At 50.1% G+C, this 15061-nt stretch overlaps 1 protein-coding gene across 1 annotated transcript; it reads left to right on the top strand.

Annotated features, from left to right (window-relative positions):
* The first annotated feature begins 4054 nt into the window (after positions 1–4054).
* LOC136048294 (uncharacterized) lies at positions 4055–13373 on the top strand. The gene is made up of 9 exons (XM_065735882.1): positions 4055–4260; positions 6827–7303; positions 8076–8211; positions 8674–8762; positions 9174–9237; positions 9955–10043; positions 10786–10898; positions 11601–11757; positions 13068–13373. The coding sequence occupies exons 1-9, from the start codon at positions 4206–4208 to the stop codon at positions 13217–13219; spliced, it is 1332 nt and encodes a 443-aa protein (XP_065591954.1). The 5' UTR covers positions 4055–4205; the 3' UTR covers positions 13220–13373.
* Positions 13374–15061: the final 1688 nt, after the last annotated feature.

Genomic DNA, 15061 nt, shown 5'->3' on the forward strand with positions numbered 1-15061 from the left:
TGGGCAGGTTGTTGAATCTATCTGCTCATGTTATGGAGTGTCGTGCATGTTTTAGTGTGAGCTCCAGGCTGCACATTGAACCGTGGTGCTGGGAGCTCTCCTCCACGTCTTATTAGCCCGTTTCAGAAGCAGTGCAGACTGTGGTTCTGACGGTGTGTTTTGTCCTTGAAGCAGCTGGAAACCAGCCTGAAAGCAAGCAGTACTGGTGGGTTTTAGGTTTAGAATGAGCTCAGTTAAAACGTGTTTTCATGGCTATAACTTATTTGGTTATACCTTACACAGTGAGGGCTAATGGTAGAATATGAAAGCATTCATCTTTTAAAAGAAAGGTTTGAGAACAAGTCACATTCCTTTTCTCATCTGCGTTTGGATTTTTAAAGGCTTTTTTTTCATTTTTTTTTTAAACATGTTGTATGATAGCTGTCTTTAATGTCCCTACTTGCTAGGTGAGCTGCAAGTACCAAATTATTCTTTTAGAATAAATGTTGTAAGAACATTGGCCGACTTGAGGGGTGTGCTGTTACCTGAAACAGCTGATTGCAGTCCTTTGGTTTGGTAGTGAGGAGCAGCTGCTGCACGATGACTCTCCGAGCTTTCTTAGATCAGTGGAGGCACTCCTCAAAAGCTGTGGTCTGCTCAGGTCAGTGTGCCAGAGCCGTGGTGCTGGAGTGGAGGCCGCTGTCTGAGGTCATCAGAGAATGAATCTGAGCCCTCGGAATGGGGGTAGTGTGTCAGACACCTACAGTGCTGCTACCACTTCTTGTTTGCTGCGTAACAGAGTTGGTCTCCAGGCCTTTGTTTGGAGTCATGCACAGCAGGTTGAACCTTTAGGCAGAAGTGTGGTGTATTTTTAACCCTGTCGGGTTATGAGGATGAGACGGCACTGCGAATGTATTTGTTTTTAAAAGCAACTTTCCTGTCCCTCAACACTACAGCATTACTGCAAGTTGATCTGTGAAGCTTGGGAGGTTTCTTAATGCCTAAAGAAAGGGAAGCTTTTGCAACGTTATGGTAAGAAATGAAACTACGTGAAACTCTTTGGTGCAGAGAAAAAGCAGCGTGCCAGGCAACTCAGGCAGGGAACCCCAGCATGGAAACTGTGGTGTAGTGGAGTTGCTGCAGGCAGAAGTCGGGCCCTGGAACTTGCTATTTTTTGTCTTAAATGTTCAGTCACTCAGCTGCTAGCTGTGTGCTGTGCAGTGATGCTCAGCGTGTGCTGCAGAGCTAAAGAAGAACTTGTGCTGTCTCTGGAATGATCTGCCAGTGCACCGACCTGATGCTCACAGGAGCAGTTCAGAGCTTTTAGTTCTGCGTTCTTTCCCTTTGCCCAAGCATGAAGCTTTAGGAAACAGCAAGCCCCAGCTTCCTGAGTGTGTTAGTGAACCTGAGCAGGGCAGGATGTCCCGGCTTCTCTTGCCCTCGCTTGTAAAGAAGCACCTGTGTGAGCATGTCAGGGCACAGGATGAACAGCTGTGGCTTGTAGCAATGAAAGTGGCTGTCCTGTCCAAGTTTGTTGGCTGGGGGATGGAAAGAACATGCACGTGCATACCCAGGATTCTTAAGAACTTGCCCTAAAAAGTCCTGGGTTTCTGCAGGCTCCGTTTTCTTCATGAGTGAGGACCAGAAAGCGAAATGAGTTTAACAAAGGTGAGCCCAAGGAGGATGCTGAGCACGGGTACCGATCACGGGTTCCTTCCTCCTCCATTTTCCCCTCCAGTGCTCTGTAGTTGTCTCCGTGCGATGCTGTTGAGACTTGGTGTGGTTAACACTGTGGTGTTGGGCCGGTGTTGTGTGGGTTCACTTCATTCTTCACGGGTAGCATTGCCAATTCATCTTCAGTTGAATGCCACAGGAGACTGGAGGAGCCTTTGGTGGCCGCTCGATACCTCTGTGAAATTGGTAATATCACTAATGATGTCCAAGTGTGGACTGTTGTCTAGGTAGAAGCTGCTTGAGATTCTGACATCATACAGTTTGAGTGAATCACGTTCTCATAGTGTAATCTGACTGGAAAAGACTAAAACATGTTAAGCCAGAGCCCTCTGGGAGTCTGGTGCCTTTAACAAGAAATGTCATTTTGTGAGATGTTACATCTATTGCATAGTCTGTATGTTTTCTATTGTTTGGGTTTTTTTTGTACAGTGTAAATTCAAAATACTCTGTCTTTGGGTACGTATTTTCAGTGTAATACAGTATGTATAATAAAGATTTAGATTTTCTATGGAAGCAGACTCTATTTTAAATGGTTATACGATTTTTAGTGGTCTGTCACTAGATGCTTTGTGCAGCATGGCTGGCTCAGGCAAGCAGAGCTTTTATTACATGCTTAGGATTCTGTTCTAATACCAGGTTTCACGGTTGGCCAAACACTGACCTTTATAAGACCTGGACTGACGAGTCCTGAAGCTGTCCTGTATTCCTGATGCCTTCACGTGGAACCCACCACTCGCTCCCTCCCAGCTCTTGCTCTCAGGTGTGTACTGGAGAGCCTTCAGTTGCTGATGACCTTCCTGACATGGCGATGCTGTTGGTGTCTGATCCTGAGGTACTTGGAAAGCCTTTCAGATAACCACAAGACTTCCCTTTATGTCACTGAATTATGCTCTCTGTGTTCTGCTGGAAAGCAGCTGACTGGCGTGTCTTGTTTTCTTTGCCTTAGGCCACTGGCTGGGTTTGAGCTACACCCATAACACTGGCTGTGCTTCAGAGAGTGACCCTGGTCTGTTTTGGAGTCACACACATCACGTCCTGAGATCCCCCTTTTTAACTGATAGGGGCTAATAGAGAAATTAAATGTTCTCTGCTGGCTGGGAGCAATCCCTGCTGGACTCGCTTTTTTCCTGTCATGCTTTTGCTTGTGCAAATCAGGTTCCTGTTACAATAACTTACTTTTTCTCTGGTTATTTTTACCCTTTTTAATTCCCTCTAAATATAGACGCCTCAAACTCTATGAAGTGTTTGCTTGGACATATTACTTGTATTACTTGTATGTGTTACTTGTATTACTACAGCTTCCCTTCTGGGGGTTCCATCTACGCCACGCTCGGGGGTTCCTGCGGGTACAATCTTAAAATGTCTCTTTCTTTCGTGAAGATTACTTTAGCGCTGACTCTGACGAGTAGTGATGCGAGTTTTGCTTGTCAAAGCCGCATTGCCGCCATGTGGCTGTTCCAAGCACTGCAGCCAGTCGTGGTCACGGCAGCGGGAGCGCGGGCAGCTCTGCCTTGCTTCTCCGTGTCCTGCCCCGTGGTGCAGCCCCCAGCTGCCCCTCCCCTGACACCGCTCCATGCCGTTCCCTCGGGCCCTGTCGCTGTCACACAGAGCACTGCCATCCGCTCCCTGGGAGAGCGGCAGCCGCCATGAGCCCTCCCCTCAGCTCTGCTCTGGGGCTGAGCAAACCATCAGCAAAGGCCAACGTGGCTGTGAGGGTGGCAGCTCGTGTGGGGCTCAGCGGAGCGGGGATTTGGGTTGCGGTGAGGTTTGTCTGCACCCCCCTAGCCCAGTGCTGGAGCAGGTTCAGGGGAGGGCCATGAAAGATGCTGAGAGGGCTGGAGCGCCTCTCCTGGGGACAGAGGTTGAGGGAGCTGGGCTTGTACTTTTGACACAGAACGGTAGTGACAGGACAAAGGGGAGCAGCTTTAACCTAAAGAGGAGAGATTCGGGTTGAACAGCAGGAAGAAATTCTTCACTCAGAGGGCAGTGAGGGCAACCAGATCTGGTGGGGAGCAACCAGCCCGCAGCGGGGGTGTGACGGGGTGGGCTTTGAGGTCCCTTCCAACCCAAACTACAGTTGTCTGTTAAAATGGGAACTGTTTCGAGCTGTGGTTCTGCCTTGTGGTTGTTCTTGCTGCAGGAAACCCTGGCTATCTTGAAGTGCAATCCTTCCCCCCGAGGAGATCACAGGGCCTGGCCTGCAGCCCGGCCCAGTTCTTCCTGTTCCTCTTTGCTTAGCACCTTGCTCTTCTTGCATGACTTTCTGCATGAGAAGAGAGTAAGGTTTGCTCTTCTGCTCGAGGAGGCCTCACGGAGATCTGCTGCGGCCCCTGTGCATAAACACGCTGTGTTTTGTGGGGCGGCTGATCCGGCCGAGCCGCATGATCGCAGTCAGGTGATGACATTGAGCACAAAAGCAGTGCGGGATAAGCAGCTCAGCCTGGCGGATCGGCTGCTGGCCTGGCCCCTCTGTGAGCTGTTAGCAGGGGAAAATGAGCACCTGGCCCCCTCCTCTGCTCTGGAGCTTGACCACAGCTTGTCTGACAGGTGAGCCCTGACGTTGCTGCTTTGCTGTGCGGGGCTGAGCGTGGTGATGTGGGGTGGGCAGGGAAGTGCTGGGAACAGCACCGTAACGATGCACGGTGCTGCAAGCAGGCTGAGCGGTGTAGCTATCACAGAATCGTACAGGTGACTTGAGTTGGAAGTTGGGCTGTTAAAGGCCGCCTAGTCCTACTACTCATACCTCTGCTCCTGCAGCCCTCAGGCACTCACTGAGCTGCAGACTTGCAGAGCCCACTGTCACCAGCCTTATTGGAGCTGGACTCCACCAGCTGTGTTGAAACAGAGCTCCTCAGTTCCTTTCCCCCTGCCCACTAGGCAGGGTGGTGCTGGATCACTGGCACAGGGACCAGAGAGGCTGTAGCATCTCTTCCTTGGGGATCTCCAATAGCTGCCTGGATGTGGGCTTGGGCACCCTGCTGGTGGTGGCCCTGCTGGGGCAGGGCTGGGCCAGGGGAGCCCTGAGCTCCCTATGCTGTGAAAACTCCTCAGAGCAATTATCAGGTCTTTACCTCTCAGTCTAATGTGCCCAAGGAGGTGTTGAAGAAACCCAGAGATTGGCACTGAGAGCCATGGCTAGTGGGCGTGGTGGGGATGAGCTGATGGTTGGGCTGTGTTTCTGTTTTGCCCACATCTTGCTGTTTTCTCCCAGTGGCTCAGACAGCTGGGTGCTCATCTGCTGCCTCTCCCAGGGGTTACAGGAAGACTGGGATTTCTACACTTTAAGTACAAAGCAGTCAGTATATGCATAGGAGGGAGCCCTCTGAGCAGACTTGTTTCCATGTGATCATGGCTTTGTAAGGACTCTTTCATTCACTGAGTCCCTGTTTTGCTGTAGAAATGCAACTGGTGTTACCAGCCCACCTCATTGACGTGTTGCTGGGTTGGTGTTGAGCCCTCGCACCAGAGATGTCCAGCAGAGCATGGATGGGTGTAGCTCAAAGAGGAAGAAATCAAAACAGCCCCTTAAAACCGTCCTTTGGTTTTCCCCATGGGGTAGCTGGATTTCAGAAGCTGAGGTTATTGTGTGGAGGAAATCCCTGCTCTGAATTCCTGATCCAAGATGGTGTGCCTGCTGTGGTGGCAGGAGAGGGCTGGGTTTGGTTTGCTTTGTTTGCCTGGGTTTCCCTTAGCAGTGCAGTACTAACTTGCTGCTTGTTGTGTTTAGTTTTATGGGTTTTTCTTCCAACCTGAGACTGAGAAACATCCAGTCCCTGTGGCCATGTACTTGAGAGATTGCTTTCATCAGCTTGCACCATTTCAGTCTATCACATTTCACAGCAACACAACCTGCACTGCTCTAATACCCCCAGACCTCTGAAGATTACAGCTCCTTGGCTGTGAAGCACTCCTGCTCTTACAAAGGAGGGATTTTGGAATCAAAGCAAGTCTGCCCACAGGCAGGTTCCCTTTGGGTTACTGGATGCATCCAGAGCAGCTTAAAAAAAATCCCAAACCCATGACTTCTCTTCCTTGATCCCTTTAACTGAGATGGGATAAAACGCCAGTTACTTGACAAGCATCTTAAATCAGGTTGAGGGACCTCCAGGGTAAGCACCACCAGCAAAAACAAGTGTTTCAGGCAGTTCTCACAGCCCTTTATCTTGGAGAGTCAGACCTCTCAGCACAAAGATGATGAGCTTAAGGGTTTTTTTTTCCATCCTAAATGATTTTATGGATCTAATGCATGTGCTTGATTGTGCCCTTGTGTGCAGATGATGCTGCACATGAGTCACTGTCTCCCACAGTGTTCTCCTGCAGCCCGTGGCTGGGACAGGTACAGTCTTTGCTGGGTAAAGAACTGGCTGGAGGGCTGGGCCCAGAGAGTGGTGGTGAATGGAGTTAAATCCAGCTGGCGACCAGTCACAACTGGTGTTCCCCAAGGGTCGGTACTGGGGCCTGTCCTCTTCAATATCTCTGGTGATGACCTGGACAAAGGCATTGAGTGCACCCTCAGTAAGTTTGCAGGTGATATTAAATTAGGAGCAAATGTTGATCTGCCTGAGGGTAGGAAGCCCCTTGGAGAGATACGAACAGACTGGATCACTGGGCTGAGGCCAGTGGGATAATGTTCAACAAGACCCAGCACCAGGTCCTGCACTTTGGCCACAACAACCCAGGCAATGCTGCAGGCTTGGGGCAGAGTGGCTGGAAGAATGTGTAGAAGGAAAGGACCTGAGGATGTTCGTTGATGTCAGCAGTGTGCCCAGACAGCCAAGAAGATCAATGGCCTCCTGGCTTCCATCAGAAATAGCCCTGCCAGCAGGAGCAGGGAACTAATTGTCCCCTGTACTGAGGGACGTGGTTTAGTGGCACAATTCATCCAGTTGGACTGGATGATCTTGGAAGTCCTTTTCCAACCTTAGTGATTCTATGATTCTGTGATGCTGCTGCTGTTTCTGCATTGCTCTGTAGTGGAACGTAGCAGAAGGCAACATCTGGACACCAAACAGGGACACAATGTTTAAGCAATTGCTTAGAGCCCAACGGTAAGCCTTCAGTAAGGGGAGAACAATAACTTGACCACAAATTCTTTATTTTTTCTTTCTCTTAGGTATTGCTTTAGGCCAGACAACCACTACCCAGGCCCCTGCTGCATCAACCCCGCTACTTCTGAGTGCCACTGCCACCCAAGTCCCCGTTGCACCAACTCCAATGTCTTCTAGTGCCACCACGACCTCAGCCCCCGCATCCCCATCTGCTGCTGGGATGCTCTCAGCTGGAACAGTGACAAACCTCACCACCCCAACAGCTGTCCCAGCTGCTGTCCCAAGCACAAACCCTCCTGCTCCAGCCCTGCCTACCACCCCACACATCACTGCACTCACCTCTGAGGTCACGACTGCTTCTCGTGCACCCACAATGCCAATGGCCGCATCCAGCAGTGCCTGGGCCACCCCTCCAGGTGTAACCACATCTCCTGGGGTCCCAACAGTGGTCCCATCCCTCAGCACCACTGAGCCTTCAAACTGCAGCAGAGTGAATTTGACAGCATGTGCTCCTTGCTCCCCGGGAACAATTCCCAGCAATGGTAAGAGCTCAGCTCAGCTCTGCTCTCCTGTGCTGGGTGGCAAATGGAGTGACTGAGGGAGGGAAAAGCAGCATGGGGTGGATGCTCTAGGGTAACTCTGCGGAGGGCAGGAGGTAATTTCCCCTGTGCTGTGTACAGGATGTGCTACAGCAGCAGGACCCTCTCCTCTTGCCTGTGCTTCATTCCTGCAGTGCCAAGGACCGGTTTCCACGAGGAGTGGGGGTGTGGATCTGTGTGCCACCACAGCAAGTCCCACACAGTTGTTCTGTGTAGCTCAGATTTGTTTTGAGGAGTGCAGACTGCCAGAGCTCGTGTCTGGTGGGAATGCTGCGTTGCCTGTGCTCAAAGGAAGGCTGTTTCTGCTTAAGGCAGATTCTCTGCTTTAGGGTTTTCTGCTTGCAACAGTTGTAAATTTATCAGAAATCAAAAAAAGCTCATTTATATTCACTTCTCTGTGGTGGTAACGAAGGAAAACCCTCCTCTCTCCTTGGATTGGAAGAGGAAAGAGCAGTCTCAATAATTACCAGAAGTCCACGTTGATAGAATTGGGACCATGGTTTGCCTTACAGCTGATCTCCTGTCTAATGGTGCACAGCAGCATCACTAGCCTTGATGTTACTATTTTCTGCCCCCCAAAGCTGTCATGCTGGAGGAGCTGGATCCAAACACCTGTGCTCATTGCTGTGACACGTAGACAAGCCAAGGGGGGTGATGAGGGGTTGAAGTTAAGCCTCGCAGTGCTGACCCTGCTCTCTTCTCTGTCCCTTTTCAGATATTTGGAGCTGCTCGTGCTGCACAGAGGGCTCCTGCATGGACACAAGTGCCTGTGCTCCTTGCCCAGTGGGGCACTACCAGCCTGCAAGGGGACAGCAAGAGTGCCTGCCGTGTCCAAAGGGACGTTATGCCAAGTAGGTGATGGCCTCTGCTGGCCCTGGGCTAATGGTTGTATTCTTCCTCATAGTGCTTCCCCAGTCTCTCAGCCCTTGGGCTCCAGGTGCCTTGAAGCATGGAGGTGCCAGCCAGGCCCAAGGCCTGTCCCTGCACCAGGATGGGCACCAGCCTTGTTGGTTTGTTTTAAGCAAAGTATTTGCTTCTATTCCTGTTGTCTTCTTAATTTTTTTCCCTCCACAAATCTTGCTCAGCCCTGGGGTTTCCAAAGGAATAAAGGGCATGTCTTTGTTTTCCTCCAAAGCATCCCTAGCTGCTAACAGATTCTTAAACCCACACGTTTGTGGTTGGGGATTTGGCTCTATCAGGGAATGAACGCACCAGATTTCCCCCTCCACCTCCTTCCCCCTTGTCCTCCCTCTCCTGCCAGAGGCCTGACAGTAAGAGGAAAGCACACTAAACCTCTGCTTGATTCCCCCCAGCACTACGAGGAGCACGGCATGCTCACCCTGCCCACCTGGACACTACACCGACGAGCTGGGGGCTGCAGCCTGCAGTGCATGCCAGAAAGGTAGGGCTGCTGGTGTGCAACCCTGCGTGCTCCCATCACACTGCAGACTTTTACCTGTGGTCAGATGCAATTACCCAGCTACTTAAAAGCACTGACAAATACGTGGGGATCACTTTGTTCAGGCCAAAGATAGAACAGCGTATACAGCCCACGCTGCTATGGATGCTCTTGTTAAAAATGGGTCATGCAATTATAAATGATTATAAGCTGCTTTTCCCCCAGGAGCTGGGGGAGGGGCTTTGCTTTTTGCTTCCCTCGTGCTCAGCTGTAGCTCACAGACACGTTTCTGTGTGTCCTGCCCACGCTGAGGGGAGTCTGAGTCCATTTGTTTGCATGCAGAACAGAAGCAACTAACGATGTGGGGACAGGGATGGTAGAGGAAGGATCCTGAGAACTTTCTTTCTCCTCCAGGTTATTTTAGCTCACAGCAAAATGCAGCTTTCTGTCTGCCTTGCCCGCCTGGATCGTTCTGCAAGTAAGAAATCCTCGTGTGACCTTGGCTGGGGGTGGAGTGGCACATCTGGTAGCAGCCACTGAGCCCCAGCAGTGGCCAGAGGGAAGACACTGCAGATCTCCAGGCAGTAAGGATGGTGCTGCTGAGATTTGAAGGAGGTTCTACATAAGGGGGAGAGTTCTGCCAGCTGTGGTGCCCTGAAGTGAAGGACAGCTGTTGGCTTGTGTGTTCTGGGGTCAGTCCTATGTCTGCTCCCACCTCAGCCATGCTGGGGCTGACAGAGGAAGAGGGCACCTGGGAGAGGTAAACTTTGCAGCTGAAGTTCAGTTTAATTGCCACAAAAGCAGTTCTGGGGCTTTCACAGCCCTATGGCTGTTGCTCTTTTCAGCATCTACTGAGCACTTCCAGTCGAGTGTGCTGGGGAACAGCCCTGGCCGGGAGATCAGTCCCTACGAGTTTCATGCAAATAAGAGACCAAGGAGAGAATAGAAATGCCATCTCATTCCCAACCCTAATTAGACATATGGGAGAAGCTACACTGGAGAGAGTCACCACAAACACATGCAATATGGTGAAAGCTGGTAGACTGCAGAGCAGTCAGCTTCGGGCTGCGTGTGCAGAAAGAAAGCAGGTGGTGGGTTGAGTTGGGCTGTGTCAACCCACAGAATCACAGAAATTGTGGATGCTGCAGAAATTGCCTCAGTGCTCACCGTGCTATCTTGCTGCTCTTCCTCCCAGCACCAGCAGCTGCACGGTGTGTCTGCCCTGTCCTGCTGGGCACGAGGTTCTGCATGAGGCTGCTGAGGAGTGCGTGCTGTGCCGGGCAGGTGGGTGTGACGGGTTGTGATGGTGGGCACTGAGCAACCTCAGTGCATTGCATGGTTTAGTGCAATAACAGTGCGTGACCTCACACCAGAATGGAGGGACTTCTTCCCCAAATTCGGTGCTTTAGTCCAGAGGACGTTGCTCCCTGCCAGCTGCAGAGCAAACCATTGCTGCCCGATGGCTGTCCCAGTGTGGCAGGATGCACTGTGCAGAGCCCTCCTCCAGCATCAGTACTGCTGGGCTGCCCTGGAGCACTGCAGTCAGATGTATTCAGTGCAAACCAGCATTGATGTCTTTGAGACCGTGACTTCCCTGACCTGTCATTCCCACAAAGCTTAGAAAACTGAGCTTTGTGTTGCACTGCACTTAGCAAGCTCCTAACAGCAAAGAAAGGTGCTTGAACCTGGAATTAGAGGGGATGAAACACTGCTGACCTCTGGCTCTCACCTTTCCTTCTGCTTTTAAGCTGCAGCTCAGCACTAACCCAGCTCCCACCGTACTCCCACTCAGCTGTTCTCGGATTTGAGATCAGGTAGCAGTCAGTCTCCTTCCCTATGCTTTTGTTCTCCCCTTCCTTCCCCTTTACCATCCAGCTACTACCAAAGTTCAGGCTCAGCTTTTGTCATGCACATGAAGTATTTCATGCTTTTTCTCCTCGTGGCTTTGAAAGCAGACTCATCCATATGCAATTGCAAAGGCCCCTGGATCCGGTCCCAGATGCTAATGTGCTCTTTTGCTATTCAGGTACGTTCAAAGGTCCTGGCGATGATGCCTGCAAGCCCTGCGAGCCGGGGGAATACCAACTGCAGTGGGGCAAGGAGAGCTGTGACCTGTGCCCAGAGAACCACTACTGCCCCGTGAGTCTGCTTTAGCAGCTGGCATTAACAAAGACAGCTAACACACTTTTAATTAAGGCTAATTCTAGCTTAGCTTGTTTCCTTTTCTTAATACAGATAGAGCCCTTGTTGAGCAGTGGGGTTGCAATTAGAGCACGAGGAAGCTGGCTTTGTTCCACCCTTGGCCTCAGTGGCCCTCAGGGCATGGTTAGGGGATGAGGCATCCATTAACGAGGTACAAAGTGCTTATAACACAACAAGACCTGAATTCAGTGTTAGCAGGTTCATTTATTGGTCCTTGGATATTGCAGACATTCAGGTAGCTGGCTGCTAGTCCTACCTCTGCCTCAGTTTGTCATTTCTAGTATCTCTTCTGAGGCAGCAAGGCAGTGGGTGCTTTGTAAAGCAGGTTTCACAGCATACCCCAACTCAAGAAGGCATCATAAGATGGTCTGAGTTGCAAGGGACCCATAAAGGACACTGAGTCCAACTCCCCTGCAAATGAACAAGGACACCTACAGCTCTATCAGGTGCTCAGAGCCCCATCCAGCCTGACTTTGAGCCCCTCCGAGGATGGGGCATCCACCACTTCTCTGGGTAACCTGTGCCAGTTCCTCACAGGGACATGCTACGCTCTTGCTATAGCAGCACAGAGGCAATGCTTACCCTCCTGCCACTTCTCTGCTGTTTGGCGTTGAGGAATCTGCCTTTCCTTCTGGTCAGAGCCCAGATGTGAACCCGATCAAGTGCCCTCCTGATGCCTTCTGCCCCACGGGCAGCACCTCACCCCAGTACTGCATGGAGGTCTTCCTGTACAAGGTGGGCAGCTCCTGCCAGCTGACACCACTGGTGATCGTCCTCCTGGCCCTCTTCTCAGCAGGTGAGCATGGCCCTTCTTTGCTTCTGTCTCTTCACAGTGCACATAATGTTTTGTTAAATCTGGATTTCCAGTCGAGGTCCCTCTGGTTGCTCATCCCTTTAAAAGGGAGCAGAAAGCTGGCGTCCCTTCCTTGTTTCCAGCAAAAGGGGCTGCAGAGCCATAAGCTATCCTAGTGCCCATCCTTTCTTAAGGCTTCCCCCATCCTGACAGCACAGTGCCACAGTATAAAGGCTGGAGTCAGGCTGCAGTAACACGGTTATCAGGTTACAAGTGGTTTAAATGCACAGGTTGTCCTTTAAAACGTGCCAGCTCTGCATCACACAACTTGTCATTTTTATGCGCTTTCTATGCAAATGACAGTCCTTTCCACGTCTGCAAGAGGGGATACAGTGAATATTAAATAGGGATATTATACTGGGAACATAATGGATTTCTTCTGGTTGGTTGTCCTTGGGAAGCAGCTGTGTGTATAGGCTCCAAAAGAGTCATATTTTTGCCCAGAAGAAAGAAAATGGACAATTTCCCTTCATGTATGAGACCAGGTTTCCTGAAAGCATTTCCCCTGCCCTCAGTTAATGTTTCTCCAGCTCAAGATGAGCTGTTCTGTGCAGTGGTGGGGGAGCAGGCACCTGCACCCTGCACTAATTAGCTCATTAGTGGGTAGGGCAGGAAGCCAGCAGGTGGATGAGACCTCAGTGAGGAAGCTACACCAGGAGTGCTCATCCTAAAACATCTAATTGGCATTCATAGTCCTAACAAAGGAAAAAGCAAGAATTGTGTAGTTCTAGGTCCAAGTCTAGGGGGGGAAGTTTGGTCAGAGTATGATGCAAAGAGTATGATGCCAGCTGAAGTGAGTATTAATTAGAAAGAGTAGTTTTAAATGAAGCACATGAAGGGGTCATCCATGCAGGAGCAATGGGCAGTTAATCAGTGTTTCTCATAAACAAGTCTGAGAGTCACAGAGCAGTGCTCCTCAGTGATGCCCAGGGTGGCAAAGCTTGCTAAGACGAGGGGCGAAAGAAGCAGGCTGCACAGGAACCTGCCAGAAACAGACAGCTAGAGATGTCTACTGGTGTTTTGCAATTATTTCCAAGTCTGTGTGTGCTTGCAGCCTGACCTCGAGCATCTCCAAGGATGTGGCAGCCACCACCTCTCAGGGCAGCCTGTGCCAGTGTTTCACTACCCTTACTGCAGAACACTTCCTTCCTTACAGCAGAAGATAATACAGCAGTCAGAAAGTGCTGGATCAAACCTCACTTGGTGCTTTAGCTTCCTATTTGAAAGTTAACTATCGCTCACATTCCTTACAGGTGCAATCCTTATCATCTTTGTGCTCATTCTGAGAAGAAGGCAAGAATATAGCAGCAAGGCTCTGAAGTCCCTGCTGCTACCACGAGGGTCGGAGCAGCACACGACGTACGGAGTGATGGAGCACACAGAGCCTGTGTATGCTGGCTGGTAGTGGGGGAAATGCTACCAGCAAGCACTGTGTTCCCTTTTCTATAGGGCAATGTGTGCATATGTGAAAAATGCTTAAGCATCGCCAACCTATTTCTGCGTAGCTATAATAACTACAGAGAACTGAAACGCAAATCATTTTTCAGCTGCTTTGAAAGAGGGGAAAACGTGTGACTGAACTCGTGGTTCATTCCTGGACAAATGTGTCCCTTATGTTTCCTGCTGTGTTCTCTCATGCAGTGCTTTGTATTATTCCACAGAGCTACAGAAGCAACGCCTTCCTCCTCCTCCTGCAGTGAAATTCATTCACATCCCAGGCAGGCTGCAAAGCCCTGCTCAGATCATCCAGCTGTGGTGCTTCCACAGTGCTGTGCTTCATCAGCTCTGAGAGCCCTGGTAAAAGCAGTACTTAATCTTATGAGAGCTGTGCTTTCAAGTGAGCGTGCGTGGAGGTGGAGGCAGGTGTTACTTCTCACTAGAGTTCTTTCCCTGAGCTAAAGCAGCAGCAGCAGCCAGCTGAAGGAACCCAGCTGCTGGGGGTTAAGTGGCTGCTGCCCTCCACTGCTCATTCTTCTCATCCCAGGGGACAGTACTGTGCTTTTTAAGAAAAAGGAAATAAACGACCACCAAAAAAAGAGGTTCTCTGATCTGTGTCAGCTCTGCCAGATGAGTAAATGGACAGGAAGAGGGGTGTGTTGTCTTCTGTGGTCAGCAGTAATGCAGACAGTGACCCTGCCACCCGGATCAGCAGCAGCATGGACCAACCACACACCAAGCTCAGCCCGGTCCCAAGACCCTTTCTGCCCTCGGTCTCCACTTTCCCTCTGAAAGCTGGTTACCTCCCACCCTCGTGTTCTGTTCTGTTCTTCCCACCTCCTCCTCACTCCCAGCTACCTGCTTGAAATGCGCTGGCTCTCAGAATCCCCCGTCCTAAGAAGATATGTGTCCTTGGCAGCAGTGACCACCTGGGGACAGGATGGGGTCCGCTCTTCATGGTGATGTGGCTGCAGGAAATGATGCCCAAACCCCTCTTCCGTTCTTCAGTGCTGAGAGCTGTGGGGACAGGGTGCACACAGCCCTGCTGCTGGGCCAAAATACAATCGTTATCACCTCCACGTGAGCTTTAAGTATTATTTCCAGCAAGTCCCTTAGGAAATCCCAGCGTGTAAGTTTTCACTATGGAGACATCCAGTCCTTTCACTTCCAAACCATGCTCAAACAGCATGCTGCTGACTAAAAGAGAAATAGAGATTAAAACAAAACATAACAAACTGCTGAAGTAATGATACGCATCTGTTTTCCCCCCAGAAAGAACGAGCAGCTTCTTAAATAACTAGGAATAAATTTGACTATTTCATAAGACACTGAAGTTTCTCAAATCAGACATGGAACGTGATGCAACGCTGTGGAAAAATCACATTAATAATCTTTCATGGTATTTTGCTTTTCAAAGTAGAAGAGCCCCTAAAAACTGACCAGAAAAACAAAGCTATGGAACAATACAGATATTTGATTAATTATTGTAAGTAAATTCTCCTAATGCATTCAACTGCAAATGGTCTCTGGGCTTGCTCGCATGAGAGAGGAACAACAGAGTGTGAATTTACCTATCAGCTTCGATGAGTTTGCTGGAAAAGAAAATACACATTTCTACTACTATGGGCAAGATGCTGAGTACATAATTTAACATCACGTAATGTGCCATAATTAGGTGCTATTTAGTTGAATTTAGAACAGAGCATCTTTACGCTGTTGATGTGGAGAAGCACTGAGTAGCATCTTGAGAAAGCTTGATTTTTCCAAGGTTGTTTTCCCTTCTATTTGAACAGCAGAAGGGATTTGGGAA

This window comes from Cyrtonyx montezumae, unplaced genomic scaffold, assembly GCF_038088225.1.
Source record: "Cyrtonyx montezumae isolate F1298 unplaced genomic scaffold, pur_monq_1.0 scaffold_2, whole genome shotgun sequence".
In the NCBI taxonomy this organism is placed as follows: domain Eukaryota; kingdom Metazoa; phylum Chordata; class Aves; order Galliformes; family Odontophoridae; genus Cyrtonyx; species Cyrtonyx montezumae.

Coding starts and splice junctions, on each gene's coding strand:
- LOC136048294 (XM_065735882.1), top strand. CDS start 4,206: ATGAGCACCTGGCCCCCTCCTCTGCTCTGGAGCTTGACCACAGCTTGT. Junction 7,304..8,075: donor GGGAACAATTCCCAGCAATG/GTAAGAGCTCAG, acceptor GTCCCTTTTCAG/ATATTTGGAGCTGCTCGTGC. Junction 10,899..11,600: donor CAGAGAACCACTACTGCCCC/GTGAGTCTGCTT, acceptor CCTTCTGGTCAG/AGCCCAGATGTGAACCCGAT.